The 26,030-nt window shown below is 60.5% G+C and overlaps 2 protein-coding genes and 5 non-coding genes across 7 annotated transcripts; 1 reads left to right on the forward strand and 6 right to left on the reverse strand.

Annotated features, from left to right (window-relative positions):
• The first annotated feature begins 3,723 nt into the window (after positions 1–3,723).
• Positions 3,724–13,846, forward strand: MPP1 (MAGUK p55 scaffold protein 1). Its single transcript, XM_088538442.1, has 12 exons — positions 3,724–3,947; positions 7,975–8,121; positions 8,349–8,427; positions 9,008–9,093; positions 9,720–9,788; positions 11,224–11,420; positions 11,496–11,602; positions 12,156–12,236; positions 12,392–12,472; positions 12,607–12,809; positions 12,943–13,017; positions 13,577–13,846. The coding sequence occupies exons 1-12, from the start codon at positions 3,846–3,848 to the stop codon at positions 13,751–13,753; spliced, it is 1,404 nt and encodes a 467-aa protein (XP_088394568.1). The 5' UTR covers positions 3,724–3,845; the 3' UTR covers positions 13,754–13,846.
• Positions 13,847–16,307: 2,461 nt separating this feature from the next.
• DKC1 (dyskerin pseudouridine synthase 1) lies at positions 16,308–24,767 on the reverse strand. Its single transcript, XM_088538437.1, has 15 exons — positions 24,712–24,767; positions 24,454–24,515; positions 24,211–24,297; positions 23,555–23,646; positions 23,150–23,334; positions 22,565–22,629; positions 21,865–21,991; positions 21,364–21,494; positions 20,507–20,650; positions 19,961–20,081; positions 18,887–19,005; positions 18,064–18,167; positions 17,585–17,651; positions 16,709–16,867; positions 16,308–16,505 (listed from the first exon to the last, which is right to left on the reverse strand). The coding sequence occupies exons 1-15, from the start codon at positions 24,725–24,727 to the stop codon at positions 16,440–16,442; spliced, it is 1,545 nt and encodes a 514-aa protein (XP_088394563.1). The 5' UTR covers positions 24,728–24,767; the 3' UTR covers positions 16,308–16,439.
• LOC148590813 (small nucleolar RNA SNORD83) lies at positions 18,573–18,648 on the reverse strand. Its single transcript, XR_015914248.1, has one exon. It is a non-coding gene; the product is annotated as a small nucleolar RNA SNORD83 (small nucleolar RNA).
• LOC148590814 (small nucleolar RNA SNORD17) lies at positions 19,341–19,586 on the reverse strand. Its single transcript, XR_015914244.1, has one exon. It is a non-coding gene; the product is annotated as a small nucleolar RNA SNORD17 (small nucleolar RNA).
• On the reverse strand, positions 21,080–21,212 carry LOC148590815 (small nucleolar RNA SNORA36 family). Its single transcript, XR_015914249.1, has one exon. It is a non-coding gene; the product is annotated as a small nucleolar RNA SNORA36 family (small nucleolar RNA).
• LOC148590816 (small nucleolar RNA SNORD83) lies at positions 21,592–21,667 on the reverse strand. The gene has a single exon (XR_015914247.1). It is a non-coding gene; the product is annotated as a small nucleolar RNA SNORD83 (small nucleolar RNA).
• On the reverse strand, positions 22,217–22,462 carry LOC148590817 (small nucleolar RNA SNORD17). Its single transcript, XR_015914245.1, has one exon. It is a non-coding gene; the product is annotated as a small nucleolar RNA SNORD17 (small nucleolar RNA).
• Positions 24,768–26,030: the final 1,263 nt, after the last annotated feature.

Raw genomic sequence — 26,030 nt, forward strand, 5'->3', positions numbered from 1 at the left:
TGCATTCAGCCCTTCCATGTTCCCATCCCTGTAAACAGTGAGGGGGACAGCACCTCTTTGATTGCCCCCCACCACACACACACCTTTTCAGCACTTTCTCAAGGCGGGAGGACCCCAAAGGGCCACCGAAGCCCCAGCAGGGCTGGCAGGTGGCCCTTTGTCCAGTGATGGCCACTGGACACTGTGGTGGCAGAGCCCCTCTCTGAAGGACCCTTGGGCTGGCATCAGCAGCCTCCTCTGCCCTCCTGGTCATAGGGACCTCCCAAAGTGACTGCGACCTCAGAAAGCCCCGGAGCTCCCTGCAGGCTCCAGAACCAGGCCGTTCCCAAGGACCCGTGTCAGGGAGAGAGCCCCAGTGTCTCCTCTGGGGTGGCCGCGTCGCTGTCCCTGAGGCTCCACAGTCCTGTCTCCCCTGTACCGTGAGTCCTGGGGGACAGCGGGAGGGTGATGTTAATCAGCTCTCTGGGGGACACTGTCTTGCCAGGGTGTCCCTATGTTCTCCACCCTGCTGGAGAACGGGACTTTCCTGCTCCTGGCCCAGCTGCCAGGCTCGCGGCAGCAGCGCAGGGGACGCGCCGTGTCCTCGGGGACCCTCGGCTGCTCTCGGCAGCGCGCACGGATGCTCTGTCTGCAGCTCCATCCGGAGGAAGTGCAGAGCCCCCGGGAAGGGCACGCAGCAGACGGCAGTAACTGGTGCTTCCAATGACGATGCAGGGCTGAGAAGCCACCGCCTGGCTCCACATTGCTGTACAAGGAGCCTTTGCAGCCGCCCTGGTGACAATTACATTACAGCCCCAAGCAGCAGATGCAATTAGCCTTGGGCTTAATTGCGTTCTGACAATAACCAGGAGCAGCTGAGAGCGGAGGGAGCCGGGGCCTTTCCCCGCCTGGGGCAGGGCGGATGCTGCCATCGGAGCGTCCTGGAGCCAGGGGAAAGGTCTCATCTCCAGCTGGGAGGACGAGGCTCCTCCTGCTCCAGAACAAGCTGCTCTGCTGAGCTGAGGAAAGGCTCAGGAAAGGAAAGCCAAAGACCCAGGCCCAGGATGGGATTGGAGGAAGAGCTCAGCACCAGTGAGCGCTGCGGGATGCTCTCCCGTGCCAGAGCTGGAAACACGGATGCATCCCAGCGAAAGGGCTGTGCTGAGCCCCGGAGAGCGCTTGGAAGAGGCTGCGGGCAGGCGGGTGCACGTGCCAGCACCCGCTGAGCCCCGGCATCCATGACCGCCAGTGTCTCCTGACATTTGTCTTTTGAGAAATGGAGACCAGGCGCTGCTTCCTCCCGGTGTGACACCCCTCGCAGATGCACCACGGCTCCCTCCCCGAGCCAGAGCCAGCTGGGGCAGCAGAAGGGCCAGGTTCTCCAAGCAGCCCACCTCGGTTTCCCTGTATTCCCAGGCGGGAATGAACAGACTCCCTCCTTTTGTCTGCCAGATGTCTTTTTGTGCATGTTTCCTCCCACGATTCATGCTGAGGTTAGCGGCAGGGCTTCCGCTTGCTCTCCAGATTTCTGCTCTCCTGCACCGCTTTTGCAGCACCCAAGCAGCGGGCAGCCAAGGCTTCCTGCTGGAGGAGGTTGGCCTCAGCAGAGGGCATTTCTGAGCCCTGCCAAGGACTCAGACTCCCACCCATCTCCCCGTCTCTCCAGGATGCCCAGCTGGGCATGGCAGGGCTCTCAGGCAGCCTCACCGCTGGGGAAGGGCGATCCGAAGCCTAGTTCATTGCTCCTCACTATGATCCAACTTTCCAGGGATCCCGGTGGACAAGGAGCCAACCGGGGCACCGGAGCCATGGTCCCCAGAGCCGCCCTGCTGCTCCTCCTGACCGCCCTGGCCTCACAGGGCCCCGGTGACCCTGCGGCCACCCCCGAGCTGGGCCGGGGGAGACCGAGGGCCAGGCGGGAAGCAGCCCCCGGGACACCCCTGCATCGCACGGACACAGCGCCCGAGTCCCCCCGCGGCCCGGGGGAGAGAGGAGGCTCCAGCCAGCCCATCCGGCGTGAGTCCCCGGCGGGATCCCACCGCAAGGGCCTGGCACGGCACTGCTGCCGGGTCACCAGCCCCCGTCACCGTGCGCTCCGCAGGCGTCCGCCGCTCCTGGCCGTCCGACTACCTGGATGACATGTGGTGGCACCTCCGCGAGAACTTCCCGAAGGCCGTGCTCTACGTCCTCCCCATCACCCTGCTCGTCCTGCTGCTGCTCTGCTGCATCACGTACGTCCCTCTCTCCTGGGGGACGGGCTCCGGGGCCTCTGCGTTGGCCCTCTGCACCCACCATGTCACCAGCTGCGTGAGACAGGGCAGGGTAGGAGGCTGTCCTGGGTCTGTAAGTCGTAGAGAGAGTAAATGGAGGTGGCGGGGGGGAAATATCAGGGTCCCCAAGCACAGAGTTTATAGGAGGATTTTCCCCAGCACCCTCCTTGCTCCCCGCTTCCGTATCTTCCATTTCCAAGGACTTGTATCCTCCTTCTCCTTGTTTCTCAGAGTGGCTTTAGACTGAGAAGCCCCAGGAACAAGGAGAGGAAGGACAGACATGCGGGAAAGGCCAGCCTCCTCCTCAGGGCCAGTGCCCTGAGGCCTCCTCAGAAGCACTCGGTGCCCAGAGGTGCTGGAGAGACCAAAAGCCAAAGCACTGATCTTTTCCTGTTCCAAAGAAGCAAATATCCCCCCACCCTGAATGAATATTCCCATCCCCAAATAAGATGCATCTGGTGTCAATATGACTCATGCCGAGATCCTAAAGCAGCCCCTCTTTGGCACACAGGGATGCGGGCACTCACCAGCCCACCCATGACCACAAGAAACGCATGGGCACGACACGATGCCCGATGTCCTGTGGGATGGAAAAGCCTGGAACAGGCCACACGGCCAGCGCTTGCAGAGCACAGATGTCCCTCCTGCAGCCGCTCACTCAGCACTCGTGTGGCTCTGGTCAGGCCTCTAAATTAATTAGCACCCTCCATCAGCTGCCGATGTTAACACCCTGTTGTGCAGTGCCCCTCCTGATGGGTGCTGGAGCCCAGAACCCTTGGACACCTCTCCTCTGTGGAGGGACCCCAGCAGGCCCATGCGGGGGGGTCCTTGCAGAGGGGAGTCAGGTTCTGTCATGAGTTTTCCAGCCTCAGCTACCACCCTCGAGCACAGGGAGCTGCTGGGAGCCGCCAGGCAGTGACGGTGGCAGCCCTGGATCAGGCTTCTGGCCACCGAGCCCCGGTGTCCAGCTCTTCCATCCATTTTTTTTTGGGAGAGAAACTGGCTCAAGACAGAAATTGCAGGCCAAAGAGGGATGCAGAGCCCCTGGCAAGGAGGGAAGGGGTTGGATGGGGTGTGAGGAATGGAGCGGGGGAGATTCCCTCCCCTGCTCCCACCGCTTGGCTCTCAAAGCAGCCCGATGCTTGGGGTGACGCCAATGCGGGAGCCAGACGGGTCCTGGGGAGGGGACACCCCCATCTCCTGCAGATGCGACCAAAAGGGCCTGTGTCCCCCCGCCGGTCACCGCGGCCGGGAGCGGAGGATGGGGGCGGCTCCGCCGGCAGAGAACGGGGCACCCCGAGCCGGGGGGAGCCGCGGGGGAACCCGGAAAGACCCGGGCAGCGGGGCCGGGCCGGGGGGGGCCCGTCCGCAGCTCCGCCTGCCGGCGCCGCCTCCCCCGCTGCGCGACGGGCGGAGCGAGCGGCCGCCCGCGGTGCTGCTGCAGCCGGAGCCGGAGCCGGGAGCGGGACCGGCGCCGCCACCGGAACCGGGGCTGGGACCGGGACGGAGGCGGGCGGCGGGGCCGGGCCGCTTTGCTGGAGCCAGCGGGTTCGGCTGCAGCTGCTGGCGGCGCGGTGGCCGCGCGGTGACGGCGACATGACCCTCAAGTCGGGCCGCAGCGACAGCGTGAGCAGCATGAGGACGGCGCTCTCCGACCTCTACCTGGAGCATCTGCTGCAGAGCCGGCCCAAGCCCGAGGTGAGCCCGGGCCGGACCCGGCCGGGCCCGATATGGCCCGGCCCGGGGGGCCTTGCCCTCGGGGAGCCGTCGGGAGTGGGGGTTGAGGTCACAGCTCTGCACACTCGGTTCCCTTCCCCGGTGCGGAGCCCCGGGGGTCCCGGCACCCCCTGCCCCCCAGGCACCCCAGCCTGCCCCATTCCCCAGACCCCCAGCACCCCCAGCACCCCCAGCCCCCAGGTACCCCCAACCCCTCAGGCACTCCCTGCCCATATTGGGCCCTGCGGTGCCCCTCGCCCAACATCCAACACCGAGTGGCCCAGAGCCACCCATTGCACCCCATCCCTCCTGCACCCACCAAGGCCACGAAGGCAGGTCCCCCGTGGCAGCAGGAGCGGGTGCCTGGGTACGTCCCCCATCCGTGACGCCGCTGATCCCCACTCCCTACGTGCCCCCTGGGAGCAGGTCCCTTTCCCGGGGCCGCGGGGCTCCCTGGGGGCAGCGTGGCAGGCGGCGACGGCTGCAGCATCCTGCCGCCGAGACGAGCGCGCGCTTGTTTTTGCTGCAAAGTTGTGCAGCTGGTCTGAGCTGGAACTGCCGTCACATGAGCTGCGCCGGCCCTTGAGCAACCCGCAGGCCCGCGGCGGCTCAGGGGCGGCAGAGCAGGCTCCAGGTCCCAGCACGGGTGTCACCAGCCTGTCTCATGTCCCCGGGGTGGTCCGGGGGCCGGGCACGCACTGTGGCCGGTGGAGGGAGAGCTGCAGCTGTCCCTGCCGCGCCGGTCGGGTCCCCAGTTCCCTGTGCTGAGCAGGGTTTTCTCCCAGGGGAGACATTTGATTCTGAATAGAAGCCCCTGCATGAGCCGTGGTCTGAGCAGGCCTGCTGGCTACTGACCTTCCCGCTTGCCCTGCGCTGAGCTTCCCCCTTGCACCGCGCTGAGCTTTCCTCCTGCCTTGTGCTGAGCTGTCCTTGCTGCTACCGGGTGCCCCTGGGAGTGGGGAGGGAATTTTCCCCCAGCACTGGACCTGGCCTATCCTGCTGAACAGCCAAGTGTCCCAAAGAGGCTCCCTCAGACCTGACCCCACCGGTGCTTCAGGCACTTTTATGGCTCAACCTTACACAGTTCTCTTAAAAGAAAAAAAACAGGTTTCTGGAATTGCTGTGGCTCCGTAGGGCTCCACTCTGGGGAGAGGCTCCTGGCTCCAGCCTGCCGTGCCGCTCGGCTCCAATGGGGCCAATGGGAGGTTCCTCTTCCCCTTTTGCCCAGCAGAGCCACGCTGGGAAGCGCCGTCCCGCGCCCTCCCATGGTGGCTTTGCTCGAAAGGCGCCTGTCCCCTTCTCCTGAGCCCCAACCCGTGACCGGTGTCTTCCTCTTATCTCCCGGCTGCAAATAGAGCCTTGCAGCGAGATGTGGGCTTTATTCCCTGCTCCGCTCCAGCTGATGGTGTGACCTTGGGCAGCTGCCTTATCTGCGGTGACTCAGTCACCCCATTGAACTGCGGGCATCAGGTCTGCCCTGGGGAGAGCCGGGGAGGAAAAGTGTTGGGAGAGCATTGGGAGAGTGTTGGGAGGACATTGGGAGAGTGAGCGGGCAGGAATGCTCCTGACCCTTCGATCCGTTTCCTGCTCTGGAGCAGAGCCCGGAGTCCGCATGTCCCGACGTGACTGCAGGCAAGACTAGTAGTTAGGCATTGAGCAAAACGTGTGGTTTTGGCCCGAAATGAAGTGGATAGGGCTGGTTCCTGCAGTTGCAGGCTGTAATAGTGCTGGGGAAAGGCCCTTTGTGGCACTGGAAGATTGGGGATGGTGCAACGGGGGCACCTCAGGTTTCCTCCTTGGGTTTCGGTGACTTTCCCGTGGAGGCCGCGGTTTTCATGGACACCCCTGGCTGGCTGCATTGATCCCTCTGGGCAGGAAAACGGGACCTCAGCACAACGTAGCTGAGCTCCCTTGCAAACCTGCCGTGTCTCAGCACCAGCCTCCACAGCTGGAGCCAGCGAAGGATGTGCAGAGTCCCAGCCTATTTCACCCTCCCCTCTCCCCCAGCCTGCCCACGTAGCTCTTCCTTATCCTAATTTAATCTGTTTGTTGGGAGCGAAGCAGCACCCCAGGTGGGTGCTGTGGATGCTTTCCGGAGGCCGCCGGGGTTCATCGGGCAGTGGAGCACATCTCCCTGCCGCACTGTACGCCTGATCCGGGGCAATTCCAAGAGGGATCCCGGCATCCCTCAACCCTGCAGCGTGTCGGGGCCTGGCTCAGCATGAGCGGCGCTGCCTGTTCCTTCGCCCACGTGCCCGGCTCATCATCGAGGCCGCTCTTGCTTGGCCGGAGCAGCGAGCGGAGCCAGGCGCTCCCAAACTGCCCCGTGTGCCCTTTGCTCAGGGTGCCGCTTTCTCCGAGTGCTGCTCCGGCTCCTTGTAAATGAGCTGCCCAGTTAATGTTTGACTGCAGCCCAGAGGGGCTGTGGTGGTGCTGACCTCGCTGTGGGGACAGGATGCCGGGGTCTCGGATCAGGATCTCTCCAGCCACCCGGAGCTCCCTGTGGACATGGCAGAGCTGGCGTGTCCGGGAGGAGCGCGGTGCCCTCGAGCTGGCCCTGGGACGCAAGTGGTTGCCACTGCAGAGATGCACAGGCCATGGGTGCCGTGCCACCTCCAGCACCCTGTGCCCACGGCACCAGTGGCACCGCTGCTGTGTCAGCACGCAGGGCCGCATGTTTTGTCCGTTCCTCAGCAAAACGCAAAGGTCGGGGCCGAGCGGGAGCCGCCGGAGCCGGCGGTGCCGCGTGCCGGGTCGCCGAGCTTTGCTGAGCCCAGGGCCACGCGGTGCCTTCCCAGGGCGCGATAAGGGAGCTCTGCTGACTCAAGTCACCTCAGGGGCCCTTTGGCCTCAGGGCAAGGCTGCGGGACTTCCTCCTCCTCCTCCTCCTTCTCCTCCTCCTCCTACTGCTGCTGCTGCTGCTGCTCCTCTCCTGCTTGCTCAGCAGAGCCGGGGTGGCTGCAGGCACCAGCGCGGCACGATGGGTCCCTCCGCTGGGGTGACGAGCGGGTCCGGGGGAGTCCGCGTGTCCCCCCTCCTTCCACCCCGTCCTTGGCCTGGGCATCGCTCCAGGCCGCAGTTCAGCCGCCTCCTCTGGAGCCGCTGGCAGCCGGAGCGCTGCCGTCTTGCTCTGCGGAGGATGGAGTTTGGCTCTTTCGGAAACGGGTCGCTTAGAAATAAATAAACGGCACGTGCTGCCTTGGCCCACGGCCCCGGTGTGCGGCTCCCGGCCCTCGCAGCCGAGTCGGGAGAGGACAAGGGATGCGATGGGAGACTGGGATTGGAGGAGGTGCTGCCAGGCCGCCCGGGCAGGACTGTGGCTGAGGGGAACCTTGGTGGCTGTCCCCACGCGGGCTCCTGGTGGCCTCAGCTGGCGAGGGGCTTTGGGGTCTGATCTCCATCTGCTTTGGCTAATGCTCCTTGAAAGATGCCTGTGGAAGGAATTCCTGGCTTGGTGCTTCCTGGATGTCTCCAGATGTGGACGTGGCTCTGGACCGAGTCACTTCACCCGTTGGCCTAGATAAGGAAAAGCTGAACTTGCAAAGCGATCCCGAGTGGAGCGTGGCCCCCGCGCTGCTCCCGTTCCCGCCGGGCGAGTCCCGAGCTGCTCCGTTCATGCGGTGAAGCCGTCCTGGGCTTCGTGCTCTGCAGCGAGCCACCCTGGGGCCAAGGGCTGCTGTGGCTCCTAAATCCTGCTTGGGACGCGTTGCTGCAGAAAACAACCAGCCGTGAACTCTTTTGACTTCAGGTTCCTCTACTTTTCCAAAGCCTTTGTACCTCCCACAACTTCCCAAGCTGGAAAACTGCTGATGAAGCCCACGTGTCCATGGGTGAAGTTCGTTTTTCCTTTTCTTCCTCTGTCTGCCTGCTCTTCTAGTGCCCTCTGTGCCCCGCTGGAGCTCTAGGGACACCAGCACGGGAGTAGCTCAGCACCACAGCGGGGACCTGGGAGCTCCGTCTGCCCGGCCCGATGGGCCCTTAACTGCCGGTCTCTGTTCTGCCCTCACAGGCCGTGGTCACTCAGTCCCTCAACGCCATGACCGAGGACATTTACACCAACGGTTCGGCCATGCTGGGCAGTCCCTCCCACGCCAACGGCCGCGAGGTGCGGAAGATTCGGCTCGTCCAGTTCGAGAAGGTCACGGAGGAGCCCATGGTGAGGGCTGCCGAGGTCCCCAGGACCCCCTGAACGGGGACGGAAGGGCAGGCACAGCCGTGTTGGCTCAGGGGCCTGGAGATCCCTGGAGAACTTGCACGTGGGAAGAGCGTCCTGGATGCTGCTTCCTCCCCGGGGATCTGGAGGGAGCCTCGTCAGCGGGTGGTGCTCGTGCCAAGAGGACTTTGCCGGGAGCGCGGGCGGTCAGGGATTCTCCTGTCTTCCAGGGAATCACGCTGAAGCTGAACGACAAGCAGAGCTGCACAGTGGCCAGGATCTTCCACGGGGGCATGATCCACCGGCAAGGTAACGGCAAGGGACAGGGTCCCGGGTGCACCCCGGCTTCCTCCCGCACAGAGACAAGGCAGCTCCGCGGCACTGCCGGCTTTTCCCTATCGCATGGTCAGCCCCGTTCCTACATTGGGAATACTGCAGGAACCCAGGACTCCCGGATCTCTCTGCATGGGTGTCGTGTTGATGCTTTGAAGGCTTCTAGGGAGAAATGAGGGGATGAGGGAAGGGACTTCCAAAAATGGGACCGGAGACGTCCTGTTGTCTGCCCCATGCTGGGGTCTCTGTACAAATGGGTTGTGTCCCCAAGACTGGGCGGGAAGCTCTTCCCTCCCTAATGTGCCTAGATGGGCCAGGCTTGCAATGGCTCTGAAAACCCAAGGGAGGTGCCAAAAGAAATAATTAGGTGCCATTTCCTGGTGTGGATATGTGCAAAGGGGGTGTGGAAATGAGGTGCTCTGTACTTACAGTGCGAGGCCCTTTTCCAGCCTTGGGTCTAAGTGGGAAATTTGAGCTTATCCCTGCTAAACCCTGTGGGCTTGGGTTTGGTGCCTGCTCCCGCATTTCACGGGCTTGTTTCTCCCATCACTGACAGGCTCCCTTCACGTGGGCGATGAAATCATAGAAATCAATGGGCAGAGTGTGAGCAACCACTCGGTTGACCAGCTGCAGAAGATGCTGGTAGGTATTTGGTTGTGACGGGGCCGTTCTTGAGGAAGGACCGTTTTCCTCTCGCCGTTGTGCGCGCTGCGGGCGCCCGGCCGCGGTGCCGAGGGTGGCGCTTGCTTTGGGCCTCCCGAGAGCAGCAGCCACGGCTGTTTGCAGAGCGGCGTCACCCGGGTCCCCGCTGCGCCGTGTCCCCACGCGCGTGGCTGCTCGGCAACCATCTCTGCTCACCAAGGCAGAAGGGGCCGCAGGTACCGCCTGGGCCAGCGCCAGAAGGGCTGGAAGGGACCGTGTGGGTGCAGAGACCTCCTGCAGGTCCCGCTCGTGCCGTGTCCCTGCCGCTCGGGTCATGGGGGTGCTGCCTGACCCTGCTAGGGGGCAGTTCCAGGGTCCCCACCTGGGGGGGCTGGTGTCACCCCTGGGGACAGGCACCAGTGCAGGACAGCTAAGCCACATTGCATTTAATGCAGCTCCGGCAGAGCCGTGTCTGCCTGGGCTCCCGGTGCCCGCAGCAGCCTGGCACAGCCGGGAGCACCGGGAGCCCTGCGGACACCGGCTCCCCGGAGCAGGTTGCTGCAGGTGGGGTGGCTGCAGTCCCTCTCCTCCAACACATCTTTCTCTCCCCTTCCTTTCTTTGCTAGAAAGAAACCAAGGGGACGGTCTCAATAAAAGTCATTCCCAACCAGCAAAGCCGCCTTCCTGCTCTCCAGGTAAGTGCAGGGCCCAAGCGTGCTGGCCAGGCCGTGACGTGGGAGCAGAGCCAGGAGCGGGACCAGAGCTGCCTTGTGACGAGGGAGGGACATGGGGTTGCTGCAGAGACTTGTCCTTGCAACTAAGTGCACTGCTTGGCCATGGCTGCGTCCAGCCCACGTGCATGGGGACACCCTGCGGTCCCCCCGCTTTTGGGGACTGTCCTGCTGCCCTCGCAGAGCCCCGAGGCCGCATCCCGGCTCGGCGGTGGCCGCGGCTCCTGCGCCGTCGCGGTGACGTGGCTGCTGCCGTGCATGAGCAGCGCGAGGGGGAGGAAGGAGGCGCCGCGGAGGAGGAAGCGGCTCCTCCAACCCGCTGCCGCGGCGGGTGCCTGCGTTTGCAGCACGGGGACCTGCTGCTGCTCCCTCCTCTGGGCAAAGAAGCTGCCCTGAGCTCGGCTCGGGGCAGTGGGGAGGACTTGCCTGTCTCCCTATGGGGCTGGGACACTGTCCTGCCCAGGCACAGCCCCTCCATGAGGACCGGGGCGGTGGGAGAGCACTTGGAATGCGCCAGCCCACGGTTCCCCTTCCTTCTCTCAGCCATCACTAAGTCCCCAAGTGCTGCCCCTGCCTCCCCCTCGCACCAGGCTGTCCCTCAGCCACCTCCTGCCACCTCGCTTGGGTTTATTAAGCACTGGTTTGCGGCTGCCCTTCCCTGCTGCCCGTCCTTGTCCCAGCTACGATCGGCACCAGGGGCAAAGCTACCTCAGCACCAGGATGGGGATGCTGAAGCTCACCCAGGTCATCCGTCCCAGAGCAGAGAGCAGGGGCTGTGCGGGCTGGGCTGGCAGCGTTGCGACGTGCTGCAATTCGGGATGACCAGCTTGCCATGGAGGTGCTCAAGGGAGGCCCCCATTCCCGTGGCCCTGCTGAGGCTGCCTCTCTTGGCAGGGTCTGGTGGCCTGAGCTGGCCTGTCCTGCTGCTCTGGCCCCATCCTGCCCAGCACTTAGGCCAGAGGTAACTGCGGCTGCATTTCAGCCAAAAAGCTGCTGCTCTGGGTTCCGCAAGCAAGCAGCAGTGCAGAAAACAGCCTGTCCCCCAGCCAGGGTGAGGTGATCCCCGGCCATCCTGCTGCTCGGTTCTTCCTGAACGGCCTTCCTGGAAAACAAGGTCTGCATGTGCGAGCCCTGGGCAGCCCTTGTAAACCTGCGATGCATTTGCAGACAAAACTGCAATGTGTTTATGGCTAAAACCGCAATGCATTTGCAGACAAAACGGCGATGCATTTGCAGACAAAAACCGCAGTGCATTTGCAGCTAAAACCACGATGCATTTGCAGACAATGCAATGCATTTGGCTCCATGAGCGCAGCTGATTGTGGAGAGGCCGAACACGCTGCTGGGGCCTCGGAGAGCCCGTGCCTCTGACCTGGCCCCGTCTCTATTTCTCTTGCAGATGTTCATGAGGGCCCAGTTCGACTACGACCCCAAGAAGGACACCCTGATCCCCTGCAAGGAGGCAGGGCTCAAGTTCCAGACGGGCGACGTCATCCAGATCATCAACAAGGACGACAGCAACTGGTGGCAGGGCCGCGTGGAGGGGTCCTGTACCGAGGCGGCCGGCCTCATCCCCTCTCCGGAGCTGCAGGAATGGTAGGTTCCGGGCCGGGAATCCCGCTCCCGGCGATGCGCAGGGCTCCCCATGGCCGGTTCCTCCTCTCTCGGCAGGCGCGTGGCGAGTGTCACCCAGTCGAGCCAGAGCGAAGCCCAGAGCTGCAGCCCCTTCGGGAAGAAAAAGAAGTGCAAAGATAAATACCTGGCCAAGCACAGCTCAAGTAAGCGTGAGCAGGGTGGTGGCCCTCACCCTGGCGTCTGGGCTGCCCCGAAGGTTTAGCCCGAGCGGCCGCGCTGGCAGTGGGACCCCAGGGCTGGAGCCTTTTTTTCGGGCGAGGGTCCCTTCTCCAGAGGGCTCATCCTGCCCGCTGAGCTCCGGGACAAGTCCTGGCCTTGCGGTGAGCGCCCGTGTTGACGTTCCCGCCCGGGCCAGCGCCGGGTCAGCCAAGACGGTGGCCTCAGGACGTGCTGGCTCCGAGCCCGAGCTCCAGGCTCTGACAAACAAGGCTGTAAATCAGCAAGATAAATCGAGCTCCTCCGCCGCTGTGGGCTGTACAGTGGAATAAGGGGGAGAAAAGCGCCGGCCTTCGGACCAGCAACGCGGCTGCTCCTCCGCAAGCCACTTGCTGAGGCCGGGTCCTGCTCCTGGGTTGCCAGCTGGCTCCGTGCTCCCAGCCCTGGCTTCTCCTTGGGTTTTGCCAGTTGGTACATGTGCACACACGTGCACACGTGCTCCATGTGTCCTCTGACCCCCTTCTCTGTCCTCGGCGCCAGTTTTTGACCAGCTGGATGTGGTGTCCTACGAGGAGGTGGTGAGGCTGCCCGCCTTCAAGAGGAAGACGCTGGTGCTCATAGGTAGGTCCTGCCAGCACCGACCACATGGGTGGCCAGTCAGGAGGGTCCCTGGCTCCTAAATATCTTGGGGTGACTCTCTGCTAGAGCCAAATGGCTCTGCCGCTCGTGGGGGCCGCAGAGGGGCCGTGGACCTCCATCCGTCCCCTTCCCCACAGGGGCCAGCGGCGTGGGACGCAGCCACATTAAGAACGCCCTGCTCAGCAACAACCCCGAGAAGTTCATGTACCCGGCGCCGTGTAAGTACAGGCCAGCGGATGCGGCGGGAGGTGGGAAAGATGCCCCCGTGCGGGTCCTTGTCCCGGTCCCAATCCCAGTTCCCCCTGGGGACCAGCAGCCCCTGAGAGCTCTGGGCTTTTCCCTGCCTCCCCAGACACCACGCGTCCGCAGAAGAAGAACGAGGTGGACGGGAAGGACTACTACTTTGTCTCCACGGAGGAGATGACCCGGGACATCTCGGCCAACGAGTTCCTGGAGTTCGGAAGCTACCAAGGCAACATGTTTGGCACCAAGTTCGAGACCGTGCACAAGATCCACCAGCAGGACAAAGTTGCCATTCTGGACATCGAGCCCCAGGTAGGTGGGGGTCCTTGGTGGAGTGCCAGCAAAGCTCGAAGGCCCTGGCCGAGCTGCTGTCCCCCGCGGGCCCTGCTCGTCCCTGCCCCGCGAAGGGGCCTCACTCCAGCATCACCACCCGCTCTCTCCGCAGACCCTCAAGATCGTGCGCACGGCCGAGCTCTCCCCGTTCATCGTCTTCATTGCCCCCACGGACAAGGCGGAGCAGGTGAGTGTCCCCCTCTGCCAGCCTCAACCTGTCCCTGTGTTTTAAAGCCAGGGAGAGAAGCCCGAGCAGCAGCCCTGGGCTCTCCCTGCTCCAGGGCTGGGCTCAGCATCCTCCTCCGCTGCGCTGGTTTGGGGAACAGAGCACCTTCAGGAGACAGAAATAGGCAGGGGAGGTACCAGCAGCTTGTAGCACCCCGCAGTTCCTGCTCCCACCCAATCCTTGTCCCTGGGACACGGCCAGCCCTGACATGGGGCTCATGGTGAGGGGCTGGCACCCCTAGCCCTGTCCCTGGGAGCCCCGTCTGTTGTCACTGCTGGTGCCACCCTGGGAGGTTGCAAAGAGCCCCATGCCCAAGCGCTGCTTGCAGCCCCAGGGAGGGGAATGGGCTCCTGCTGCAGCAGGAAGGGCTGGTGGACGTGCTATGTTTAGCCGCCCGGCGCGGCTCGGGTATCGGCTTACTCGAGGGGACAACACAGGGCCAAAGAGGGACCAGGGGACCTGCTTATTGCTGCCGTCCCCGCGACAGCCGCCGTCCTGAGCCCTGTCCCCTTCCTTGCAGTCGGAGGCCCTGCAGCAGCTCCGCAAGGACTCGGAGAGCATCCGCAGCCGCTACGCGCACTACTTCGACCTGTCGCTGGTCAACAACGGCGTGGACGAGAGCCTGCGGCTGCTGCAGGACGCCTTCGAGCAGGCGTGCAGCTCCCCGCAGTGGGTGCCCGTGTCCTGGGTGTACTGAGTGCGCCCGCGCTCAGCCGCTTCCCCCCGGCCAACCTGCAGGAACGAGGGGAAGAGCAGCCTCCTCCTCCTCGGCTCCCCCGTCCATAGCGCCCCACACATCTCCCTGCCTCCATTTCATGGACACGGGCTCCTTGGGCTGCCACGCACAGGGGTTGGGGTCTCCTCTCCTTGGGAAGCGCAGCACAGAGCCGGTGCCAGGGCAGCTCCTGCCTCACCAGGCACAGAAAAAGCACAACCCTGCAGCGACCTCCTGTCAACCCGGACTTTGCATCAGTCCCTAGGGAAGCTGTAGCCCAAGGGGCTCCCTGGAAGACATCCTGGCTGTGCGCTCCCAAGCACAAGGGCTTCTCCTCCGAGCCCGGAAAGCAGGGGATGTGACCGGGATGCGACACGGGAGGCTCGGAGTGCACTGTCCCCTGGCAGGGCTCCCCCTGGGCCCAGGAGTTTGGGGCTGTGACTCACCCTGTGCAACTGTAACTTGTAAAAATTCCCTCTATTTAAATTCTCACTGTGCAACTCCAATTGCTACAGGCTGGACAGAAAAATTCAGCAGCAGCTGAGTTAAGTCTCACAGACCGAACCCTGGAGGGACAGTTCATTAAGTAAATTAGAGCCAGTAAGTTACCCCTTGCATGCAGTAGAAACAGTGTCTCTACAATGATCATCCGGGCATGTTTTCCAGAATCTAGGGTGTCTCATACACTGTATGCGACCATAAACCACCCACACAAGGGGACTCCTTGGGATGCAGGAGTGACCCAACAGTGACGCTGCCCAGGCTTCACTGCAGCTCCTGGCAAACCATGGCCATCGTGTTGGAGAGAGGATCTCGCCCACGTGTTCAGCTATGGGAGAGGGGAAAGGGCGCTGGGACGAGTCGTGCAGGTTTTTAAGGATGCCAAAAATAAAATCCGTTCATGTGCAATAGGGACCTTTGTTCGGATCCACAGCAGGGAATCCCTGAGCAGCAATAAACGTGTGCTGAAACGTGGCCGTGGCTCGTGGTTTGCAGCCCAGGGGCAGCTCTGCTCCCACCTCCCCAAGCTGGGGACACTGGGATAAGACAGGTCAGGGGCAAAAAGGGTCTGCCAATCCCCCACACCAAGCTGTGTATCTGGATCCTGGGAGGCAGGTGAGCAAGAACCACCCACCGAAAAACAGAGGCTGTTTTATTTTTCATGTAAAAAGGGAGTAAATAAAAATCCTGCTCAGCTCCTGACTGCCTCCAGCTGCTGGCCCCACTGGCCACATGTTTCAAGGAGCACGAGAAGGGAGAAAAGTCAAGTTTGGGAAAAAGGATTAGGCAAAAGCAGTGCTAAGACAACACTACAGTCTCTGCAAAGATAGAAACTCAGGACAAGGCAACCCAGATCCTTCCCCACCAAAAATCCCAGCTCAACCCTATTGCTGTGATAAAGACCAGCTCCCAGTACCACAGAATCACAGAGGGTTGAGGATGGAAGGGACCTCTAGCGATCACTAGTCCAATCCCTGCTCCAGCAGGGACACCCAGAGCACAGGGCGGCATCCAGGCGGGTTGAAGATCTCCAGAGAAGGAGCCTCCACAGCCTCTCTGGGCAGCCTGTGCCAGGGCTCTGGCAGCCTCACAGCAAAGAAGTTCTTCCTCACATGGAGGTGGAACTGCCTGTGTTTCAATTTGTACCCATTACCCCTTGTCCTGTCACTGGCCACCACCGAGAAGAGTTTGTCCCCATCCTCCCTACATTCTCCCCTCAGGTATTTGTACACGTTGATCAGATTCAGCACAGCTCCAGGGAACTGGGAAAGGTCATTTGGAAACCACAGGAGCTTCGTACCTAGTGCCCCAAAGGCCTCCAGTCCTGAGGCCCATGGAAGAGCCAACGGGTCCACCGTGTCCTGGGCGCCTTGCTCTGCTCCCAGCAGTGTGCCTGCTTCCAGCCTCTGGAGCACATTGGATACCAAAAAGATGGAAGGCAGCTGAGAGCACCGTAGTCTCGTTCTGGTAATTGGGCACAGAAGAGCAGAAAGGCGAGCACAGGGCACCTCACTGTGGCAGCCCACAAAACAAGCAGGGCCCTGCACCATAAAGCAAAAAAGCAGGAAATTCATGTTCTGATCTTTTTATGATAAATTTTTAAAAAAGTACCAAAGAATATCCTTTGGTGGAATATTTGATCTCAGCTAGCTGAGGGTCAAGCCAAGCACATGGTGAGCTTTAAAATCAGAGCCCTTAAAATAACCGATTCAACCACCCCTGTGTCAAAGCCATTCAGATGGGCAACGACTGGGCAAGATCCTGGACATCAACACATTCTGCGACTGTCGGGTAACAGCTCTGAGCTTGGAAGAGAAGGAAGAAAGAGGCAGGACAAGAGAGGGGAAAGCGTTAACTCCTCCCTCTCAAAGTGAAAATGGAGTCACCAAGAGCCAGGAGCTGCAACTTCCCTGCAGAACCACTTCTACTGGCAGCAAGGATCCGGCTTCACGGGGCAGTCAGACAGGCAGCCCTCTCCTCTGGCTACCCTTAAAACAGGATGAGGAGAGGTACCTAAACAGGGCTCACCCCCAGACAAATACATCCTCTCGCTTATATATACAGTTGGAAAGGAGCTTGGAACTTGCTGGCCAGTCCTTTTTTGTCAAGGCCTCAGACTCCTCCCTCCCCACTGACGAGGTCGCCTGTTTTGGACACATCCAGTCGCTTATTCAGAGCTCTCTTCTACTTTTTGTTTCTTTTTCTTCTTCTTCTTGGTGCTGCTCTCACAGGCCTGTTGGAGAGAGCAGGAAGGAGTTAAGAAAAGAATCACTTACTGCTCGTTTCTGAGGGGGCATCTGGCACATGGCCACAATTCCCCCCAGTCAAGCACCACACAACATGTTTACTACAAGCACAAGCAGCGTCACACTAGATCTCGTGCCACCCTCCACCAGGACCTGTTACAGGACACCAGAAGTGTCCCCAGCTACGTACCACTTCCATTGGCTCTTCTCCACTCTCAGCAGCCTCTTTGACCTTCTTGTCTTTCTTCTTCTTTTTCTTTTCCTTTTTGCTCGTCTCGTCTGGCGGGGGGGTGGCAGGGGACGGCGGGGCCGCGCACTCCTCGCTCTCACTGTCCGACTCTCGTTTCCTCTGTTAGGGGAATACATCATCAGACAGGACATCTCCCAAAAGGGGACAAGGGATGGAAGACAGGATGGCTGATACAAGCCCAAATGTGTTGACAGACTCAATCCAACCCCTCAGCCCATTCTGAACAGGAAAGCAAGCTACCAACAGCCAGAGTTCCCTTCCAACATACACTGGATAACATTCCCCTCTCAGCTTGTATCCCACAGTTTCCAATGCTCCCTACACTTCATCCAGAGCCTGAAAGGCTGCAGTGCCCCCCAACACCATGCAGAAGCTCTGCCTGGGAAGGTCAGAGGCAGCATCTCTGTAAAATGACACTTCCAAAACTGCCCAAGGCCTTCAGGAGGCTCCTCTTAAGTAACATTCCTCTGCTGTGGCTCCAAGACTGCCTTGGATGCTTCAGCAGTACAGCTCAAGCCAGAGCTCCTCATGGCTCCTGACTGTGCTACATATGAGTCACAGTACAGTACCAACAGCCAGGAGAAAAACACCTAGAGGCTGAGGCCCTTAAACGGAGCACCCCAATGCTCAGCCCTGCGCACAAGATGGGCTCCAGGGCCCCCCAGCTCCAGCCCTGCCCTCCAGGACTACAACCCAATCAAGCTGCAAAACATTCAGAGCTCGCTACCAACCACCCAAGGCTAAGGTACCTCCCAAAAGTCTTCAGCAGGCCTAAAACAGACCTGATTACACCCAAACACCCCTGGTGATACTCACCTTTGGAACCCTCTCCGGCTCCGAGATAGACCGGGGCGCTGCTGCTTCCTCTTTCTTGACAGTATCCCTGAAATGGAAGGAATGTCACACTGGGCAGGCCTGTTGCTGCCTCACACAGGGCCACATAAAGCCGCTTCCTCCCCTTCCCAACAGCTCCTCAGAGTCCAGCGTCGGGAGCAGATGCTCCGTGTAGGGCAGCCCCGCAGCCTGCGCCGGCGCCCGGCCGGGCCGGACAAGGGCAGGGCCTCCCCTGCTTCCTTTAGCAGACTGACTCCCTCTGCAGCCACGGCACAGGCTGCCGCGGGATAACCGTCTGCTCCTGCCATGCCCCAACGCGAGGGCATCCCGCAGGGCCAGGCAGCCCAGACACCCTGCCAGGACCACCACGGCCTAAGCACAAACAGCAGCACCCAGGACAGCACTTGCCACATGGAGCCTCCCCTCGACACGTCGCTCCGAGCCCATCACCCTCTGCTCACCTGTAATCCACGTACTCCTTCTTCCACGAATCCGGCGTGTTCTCATTGGGCTTCCCGTGCTTGTCCAGCAGACCCTTCTGGATCATCATCTTCTTCTGGCTGGCCTAAAGGCAGAGCACAAAACCTCACGCTGCAGCTCCAAGGTGCAGGAGCCTGGCCTTGCGGTCCAGCCACACGGCACAAGAGCAGATACCCCAGCAAGAGGCCAAGCCAACAAGCGCATCGTTACTCATTAGACACTTCCCCCAGGACCTCCTGACAACTAACAGAAAAAGAACCCCCTGCACAGCAGCCTCCCACCTCCTGCTTCCTCCTCCCTGAGGTTCTCATCAGTAAAGAACCATCACCAGCTGTGTAGAGAGGGGAGAGAAATGAGATACAGATCCCACAAGAGGTGTTCCTGCTGCTCCTGGCCTTTGGGAAGGATTTAGTCTCTTCCCACAGTTCTGCATTTCTGCACCATCACGGTTTCATGAGAATAAAAAGCAGCTCCTTTCCAGCCCCTCCCGAGCCATCAGCTCTGGGTGATAGATGAAGGTCATCTTTGCACAGAGTGCTCGTGCCATCCAGGTGACATCATTTGGCTCTTTATGGAGGGTTCGCACATAAACACGAGAAGCTCAAACCTGATCACTGGCAACAGCCCAGTTCCCTGACATAGCTCAACCCCAGGCTCTCCTCCAGCCCCGAGCTGACACAGCCACAGGCAGTGCCTCTGCTGAGGCTCCAGGGAAGCACCGGGACTTTTGGAGGGGCCCAGCATTGCCCGAGGGTGCCCACGTCCCACAGCCAGGCCCCAACACAGCACCCCGGCCCTGCTCACCTTGGGACCAAGGCCCCATTTGCGGGGATACGTGTCTCTCTCCATGATCACTCTCTTGATCTTCGCCACTACTCCATGGTCGCAAGTAGAAATGACTGCCGTGGTCATCAAGGCGATTGCTGCAGAAGCAGGGAAAGAGCCCACAAACAGCTTAAAACTCAGCCAAGCTGCAATGGCTCAGATTCATAACCCTGCTGCTTTAAGCTTGCTCTTCCTGCATCACCACAACCACCAGGCAGCCTTTTCCCCAGCCTGCCAGGACATGTTACTATTTGTTGCTGGCTCCTCCAGCTCCTGACAACAGGGTGGAACGGCTTAGTTTTATCACAGGGCTTCACCTCCAAGGCCCTGCAGTCCCACAGCACCCGGCTGTGCGGCACCAGATACCCCTGACAACTCCTGTGAAGTCGCTGGAAGTCACTCAAGACTGATCCCCTCCATAGGTGTGATGTACGTGATCAGACAGCATCCCTCGTCTCGGTGGGGATGCAGCCCCCACGGAGGGGGCTCCAGCCCTGCCAGGACACCCCCCTCCTGCAGGCAGCCGGCCACAGGCCACAGCAGCCCCCAGCAGGACACTGGGACACTGCAGGGTCTCTGGAGGCCGCACAGCACCCGGCCCCTAGAACAGGAACCAGGGTGCTGCAGGAGGGCAGCGTCGCTGCACTCAGAGAATGGATAAACTTCATCATCACCTCACGTACAGAGCACACCTGAGCCTCCACTGCTGAGAGAGATGAGTCCCTCGCACCTTGCCAAGGACTGGCTCCAAAGCAGAGACAGCTCCCAGGCCAGGGGAAAACAGGTAATAAGAGTGCAAGGATTTCTGATGACCCTAACAGAAGCAATGGATGTACCCAGCTCATAACTTGGCTCTGATGCATCTGCTGTTTCTCATGCTCCTGCTCAATGCTAGCTGCCTTGCATCCTAGCTTGCTAGGCCAGGCCACCCCACGACTCCCAACAGCAGTGCTATTTCAGCCTCTTGTGCACGGGAACTCATTTGTCACACACTCGCTGGAATACAGTCTCATGGCTGCATTTAGCCAGGTACAAGAACAGGGAACTTCATACCCAGGCATATGGCTTCTCCTTTTGTGGTGATGACAACAATCTCCTGATTAAGCTCGATGCCATCTTCATACCTCAGGACACCAGGCAACATGATCTTGGCTCCGTAGCAAATGGCATTAACCTGAGGAGGTGGAGAACAGCAGGCCTTACAGGCTATTGCTGCACCTTAAGAAGTGCCTCATATCACTTTAGCTTCCCATAGTCATTACCACCCCAACAACAGTCTGCCCACATGTTTTTTAAGATGGACAATGAGAAACAAACTTGAGGGCTCTGGAGAAGCAAGCATAGAAAAGCACCTGCCCCAGCAAACAAGCTTCAAGACAGATCTCTAATAAGCGTCCTCCTAAAGCAAGGAGACCACCAGCTCTGCATTCAGTTCTAGGTTCTTGCATGTTACTGCTGACGTAGCAGCAGGTCACACCGAGTCCTTCATGATGCTCTACAGCATGAGGACCCTGATCCCCTCTGTGCTGTATCAGCTAGGTGCACAGGGTGGCACTTTGCAGTCTCCAGATGTCGACTGGCACCAACTCAGCCACTTACTGCACTGTCTTTCATAACGAGCCGCTTGTGTGAAGTCAGCAGCTTCTCCAGGGGCAGGATAACCCTTCGCAGGTAGCTGTCATCCTTGTTGTTGTCGTATTGCCACTGCGCGTCCAGGACATCGTGCATAGTCACCATGTTGTCCTGAAAAGACAGAGCCCTTTTAAACTTACACAAATACGTAGCACTTCTAGATGAAGGAGATCATGGAGTAGAAGCTTAAACTGATCAGCTCCTCAAAATGTGACATGCTATGAATTGTGGAAGCTACACATCCAGCACCTGGAATTCAAAACAACTGCAAATTATCACATCTGCAGGAAGAGCACAGACGGATGAGAAGCACTGGCACTCAGATACTCCTGCTCTACAGGGAGAGAAATTGCTCCTGGAGCTCAGACTGGCATTGGGATGCAGCTATGCCCAGAATGAAATCCCAGGCAATAGCTCAGGATCACTGAAGACTGGCACCCTCCGAGCACATCCCAAGGGAGAGCTGTGCCTCGCACTGCGCTGCGACACCAAGTGGCAGCAGAGAGCTAAGCAGACAGACAGCTCCCGTCCCTGAACTCGGCCTGTAGGCTGGAAAACACAGGTGACTTAAGGAAAGTTTCAGCCACCACGGCAGTTTCCAGCCATTCACTGTCCCAAAGTTTAATTACCAGAACAGGGGCAACCACCCTGAACTGAACTCAACACTTTGGTTCAAACTGCCCATGGCAAAAGCACCCACATTTTGGGGGCTGTTCACAAAGGTAACTTCACCCAGCTATACTTTCTTCTGCTCCCTGTAAAAGTGACACAGTTCTGAGGAACTCTCACGATTCCACGACAGCCAGTGCCAGTCACCACTTTACCTTCTCTCCCAGGATCCCTGAGCGCACTCTCCGGAGCTCTTGCATCTGTCCTCCAACCCCGAGCAGCAAGCCAAGGTGAACACAGAGTGTTCGAATGTACGTGCCTGCTTCGCAGCTCACCCAGAAAATACCTGAAACACAGGCCAGGCAAACAGCATTTAAACATATATCCAGAAACGGACCTAATCTAGAAGCTCTGAGAGCAGCTTTGTGTCCAGCCTCTCACAGAGCCATCAGCAATGGGTGATAGATGAAGGTCATCTTTGCACAGAGTGCTAATGTCATCTAGCTGACATCATTTGGCTCTTCAGTGAAAGACTTGGCTCTATAGACACCACATAGGTGAGATTTGCTTCTCAGCACACAGAAGCAAGACAAGCAGCTACTGCTTGATAGTGGCAAGAATTTATCTTATTATGTCTGCAAGCAACAGGAAACAACCTGTTTCACAGGGAACTTATCAGCTGATGGTTGGAGAGAGAGAACCCAGTGCTCTGTTACCTAATCTTCTCTCTGGGTCGTACTCCACTAGTTTGCTTTCATAGATGGTTCTGACTCTCAGCTGTCTCTTCACAGCAGCGATGAGGGGTGGTCTTTGAAACAGGGCTCCTGTCAGCGTTTCTATGGCCTGAGGGCAGAAACAGAAGTAACAGGTCACGCCTCTCCTATTAGAGAATGTAATACTAAAGTGTCTCCACGCATTAAAACCACTTCCATGAGTGAGAAGCCACAAGGTTCATCATCATTTGACTAGGTCACATTTTAAAAAGCTGAAAATGAACCAGGGATGTGGTCCAAATGCTGCCCAGCTGCCAGTGAGACATGGCTGGGCTTTTCCATCAGGTGGTAGTATGTGATCAGACAGCATCCCTCATCTCGGTGGGGATGCAGCCCCCACGGAGGGGGCTCCAGCCCTGCCAGGACACCCCCCTCCTGCAGGCAGCCAGCCACAGGCCACAGCAGCCCCCAGCAGGACACTGGGACACTGCAGGGTCTCTGGAGGCCGCACAGCACCCGGCCCCTAGAACAGGAACCAGGGTGCTGCAGGAGGGCAGCGTCGCTGCACTCAGAGAATGGATAAACTTTGTCATCACCTCACGTACAGAGCACACCTGAGCTCCATTCCTACCCTCATGTCCCAGGGGTGCTGGACACTCGGCACTCGGAGCGTCAGCATCGCTAACGGCGTGTGGAGACTTACCCTGGCCAGCTGGGCCTCACTCTCAATGGCATTGTGCAGCCGAACAATTCCCACATACTCTTTGCCTAGAAGAACGACAAGAGCAGTCAGGAGTGGCCGCTGGCATTTAATGTTGACCTCAAGGTGCAGCTGCTGCCAGGCAAATGTCTAGAGAGCCCAACAAATAGCTTTGCAATCACCTTTCCCAGACCGTGCAAGTAACTTCTTAGCCTTATCCTTCCAACGAAACAAAAATCAAAGCTACTGAGGTCCTTCTTCACCAAGTGTTATTTCACTGAATTTGTAAAATGAGGCCACCTAGAGCCACAAGACCAGGTAGCACAAAACCAGTCACTCAGAAGTGTTTTCCTTGGCTTAAACAACAAAAGAACCCGAGAGAGGGAAAAAAATAATGAAAACATTTGCAATAGCATGTGCATGTCGTCACTGGTTTGGAGCAAAATGGATAAACAACCCTTGGGTTTAAGTCACTCAAGACCAAGAGCAGACCTACTGCAGACAGGAATGGGAAACTGCAGCTTGGCTTCCAAAGTCTGCACTGCTCCATCAATTAGACCAGAAGTGGTCGCAGGGTAACCAACGTACCTGCACTCTGCTGGGATTTGACCAGCCGGGTGGCCCTCTCAATGCACACAATGAGGCACCCAGTCACCTTAGGGTCCAGGGTGCCGCTGTGTCCGGTCTTCTCCACGCGAAGGATGCGGCGGATCCACGCAACCACCTCATGGGAAGATGGATTGGAAGGTTTGTCGAGGTTAATAAAGCCTGACCTAAAGTGCAGGATATTAGAAACTTTGCATCAGGACAGAGCAAGCGTGGAAACCTTAATGACTTGTCACTAAGTCAAACAAATCAAAACAAATCAAACTCAGCAAGAAGTGACCAGAACATAAAACATCACACAGCAAAGCAGTCAGATGTTGCTATGAAAGTCACGTGGAGATACTAGCCATGAAAGATTAAAAATGCCCCTGCAGTTATTACACTCACCTAACATAGTCAGAGATCTCTCTCTTGAGGGGATTAGCACCAGAAGGCAGGGGAGTGTAGTGTGCAGTCAACACGTTTAACTTGTCAAAGTTCTAAAAAAAAAAAAAAAAGGCAAAAAATATCATAAGTAAAATGTTTGTGAGCTCAGTGAGTCTCAATTTCATCAGTGCTTTGCCCTAATACAGCTCCCTAGTTATACATTCTCTGGTTTGTGTTTCTGGAAGCGTCCCTTCCAAACCAGGAATGTTCTAGGAATGCAACCACATGGTCTTTTCATAAAGAGAAGAAAAAACTCTCCACAGGGAGAGGTATCAAAGCAGCTAGAATGAAAAGCTCTTAAAAGCAGGATAAACCCAGCGTGCCTCAGCACCCGGGTACAGAGCACCCAGGTATCTGCGTGGGCCAGGCGAGAGCAAAATAAAGACGAGCTCTGTGTGCTTTATGGGTATCATAATCTTGAAGGGTTGCATGGAAATGATGGCACTTGGGAAGTTTCGGTGAGATTTTGGCAGCAGCCTCCGCCTCCAAGGCCAGGGGCGGGTAAAGGTTTACAAAACCTCGGGGGAAGGTTTACAGAAGGGGCTGGCGGAGGCACGTGGCATCCATCCCCGCGGGATGCGGGAGCAACGGTGAGAGGGGCCCGGGAGCGCCGCTACCTTGAGCAGCAGCGGCCACTGGGACGTGTCGAGCTGGGCCACGCGGGACTCGGGCTTGATGAGGAACTCCTCGGTGTGCTGGATGTCCTGCGGGGACACAAAGGGCGTCAGGGGGGTGCAAAGCGGCCGCGCGCCACGTGCGGGGCTCCCGGGCCGCCCGTTCACGCGCCCCGAGGCCCCGGGCGGCACCGGGGCACGTGGAGGGGCGCGCGCGGGGCGCATCGCGCCGGGGCTCGGCCTCACCGCCACGTCGGCGTCGCGGAGCTGCCGCTTCTCCTTCTTGCGCCGCTTCCTCTCGCTGGAGCCTGCGGGAGAGACGCGCTCAGCGCCGGCCACGCGGGGCCGCACACCCCGCCCTCCCCCCACCGCCAAGAACGGCCGGTGCCGCCGCTCCCACCCCGCCGGCCCCAGCCCCATCGCGTCCCGCCGCGGCCCCGGGGCCGCCCCCGCTCCCCCGCGGGCCCCGGAGGCGCCGGGAGGGCCCGGCCGCCCCGCACGCACCGTCCGTGTCCGCCATGGCCGCGCCGCGTGCTGCCCCGCGCGCACGGCGGAAGGGCCGCCCCCTTCCCGACGGGCCCCGCGCGGGCCCGCCTGGCGCAGGGGGCGGGGCAATGGGCGGGGCGAGCCCGCGTGGGCGTGGTCGCGCGGAGGGGCGTGACAAGCCGGAGGCGGGAAAGGAAGCGCGGGAGCTGCGCCGTGAATCGAGCGTTGGTGCCGGCCCGCGGGGCACCAACCTGGCCTCCCAGGGCGGCCGCTCGCTCCAGGATGCACCAGAACCGCGACGGTTTCGTTTGCCAGCGGGGAGGGCTGAGTGAGGGCAGAGAAGGTGGCCAGTGCTGCCTAAAGTCCCGGGCAGCAGAGCGGTGGGGAAGGCGACGACGGCGGCGGTGGCTCCGCGGGGGCTCCTCGCGGCTCCCGCGCCGGCTTCTCCTCCTGCGGGCCCCGTGTTCCCCCGGTCGCTCAGAGCCCCTGCCCCGCGGGGCTGCTCATCTCCTGCAGCACCAGGTGCAGCAGGTGGTTCTGCTCGGCGCTGAGCAGCGGCCAGAGCGCGGCCTGCAGCGCCCGCAGCGCCGCCACGTCCTTCTCCTGGCACGCGAGCACGGCCGACTGCAGCAGCACGAAGAGCTCGGCGGGCAGCAGCGCCGCGGCCGCCGCCTCGCGGGGCGCCCCGCCGGCCGCCGCCGCGGGCCCCGGCGCCGCCTCCCAGCAGTACTGCTCCAGCGTGCGCGCGTGCTCGGGCGGCAGCCACGTCGCGGGTGAGGGTGGGTGGCTCCTTGGCGGGGCCAATGGACGTGCGGCGCTTGTCGATGTGGCTGGCGCGGGAGGGTCAAGGGCGCCGGTTGCCGTCCTGTACCCCTTGTCGCTGGAGGCCGGCCCGGCCGCCGAGCTCAAGCCGCCGCCTGGGCCCGCGAAGCGCGGGGACTCGGCCCGGCGCGGCCCGCGCTGGCCCGGCACGACGGCTCCGCGGCGCGGCCAATAGGAGCGGGCGGCTCGGCGGCGCGGCCAATGGGCGCCGGCTGTCGGGGCACGCGGCGTCGCGGCGCAGCCAATGGGTGCACGGCGCTAGTGGGTGTGTCCCGCGGTTCCGCGCGCGGGGTCGGTGCCGCCAGCAGCGCGCAGAGGCTCCGCCCGGGGGACCCTCTCGGCGCCTCCCCGTCCGCCGCTCCCCGCGCAGCCGCTCCGGGAAGGCCGCAGTGCGGCTGGGCGGGCGACTCGGCGCCTCTGCGGCCCCTCCGCCGCCGCCGCCGTCTCCTGGGCGGGCCCCGCCGCTCTTGCCGCGGCGGTCCCGGGGTCGGCTCTGCGGCCCCGGTCCGGCCTCG

The sequence above is a fragment of the Tinamus guttatus genome, unplaced genomic scaffold (assembly GCF_059628265.1).
Source record: "Tinamus guttatus ecotype Peru unplaced genomic scaffold, ASM5962826v1 Tinamus_guttatus_pri_ptg001087l, whole genome shotgun sequence".
Lineage (NCBI taxonomy): Eukaryota > Metazoa > Chordata > Aves > Tinamiformes > Tinamidae > Tinamus > Tinamus guttatus.

Bases quoted from the DNA above. Each gene is read 5' to 3' on its own strand.
- MPP1 (XM_088538442.1), top strand. From the start codon at position 3,846: ATGACCCTCAAGTCGGGCCGCAGCGACAGCGTGAGCAGCATGAGGACG. The intron at 8,122-8,348 runs GTGAGGGCTGCC...CCTGTCTTCCAG, and splicing joins AGGTCACGGAGGAGCCCATG to GGAATCACGCTGAAGCTGAA. The intron at 13,018-13,576 runs GTGAGTGTCCCC...CCTTCCTTGCAG, and splicing joins CCACGGACAAGGCGGAGCAG to TCGGAGGCCCTGCAGCAGCT.
- DKC1 (XM_088538437.1), bottom strand. The intron at 24,298-24,453 runs GTGAGGCCGAGC...GTGTCCCCGCAG, and splicing joins TCCGCGACGCCGACGTGGCG to GACATCCAGCACACCGAGGA. The intron at 23,647-24,210 runs GTAGCGGCGCTC...TTTTTTTTTTAG, and splicing joins AGTGGCCGCTGCTGCTCAAG to AACTTTGACAAGTTAAACGT.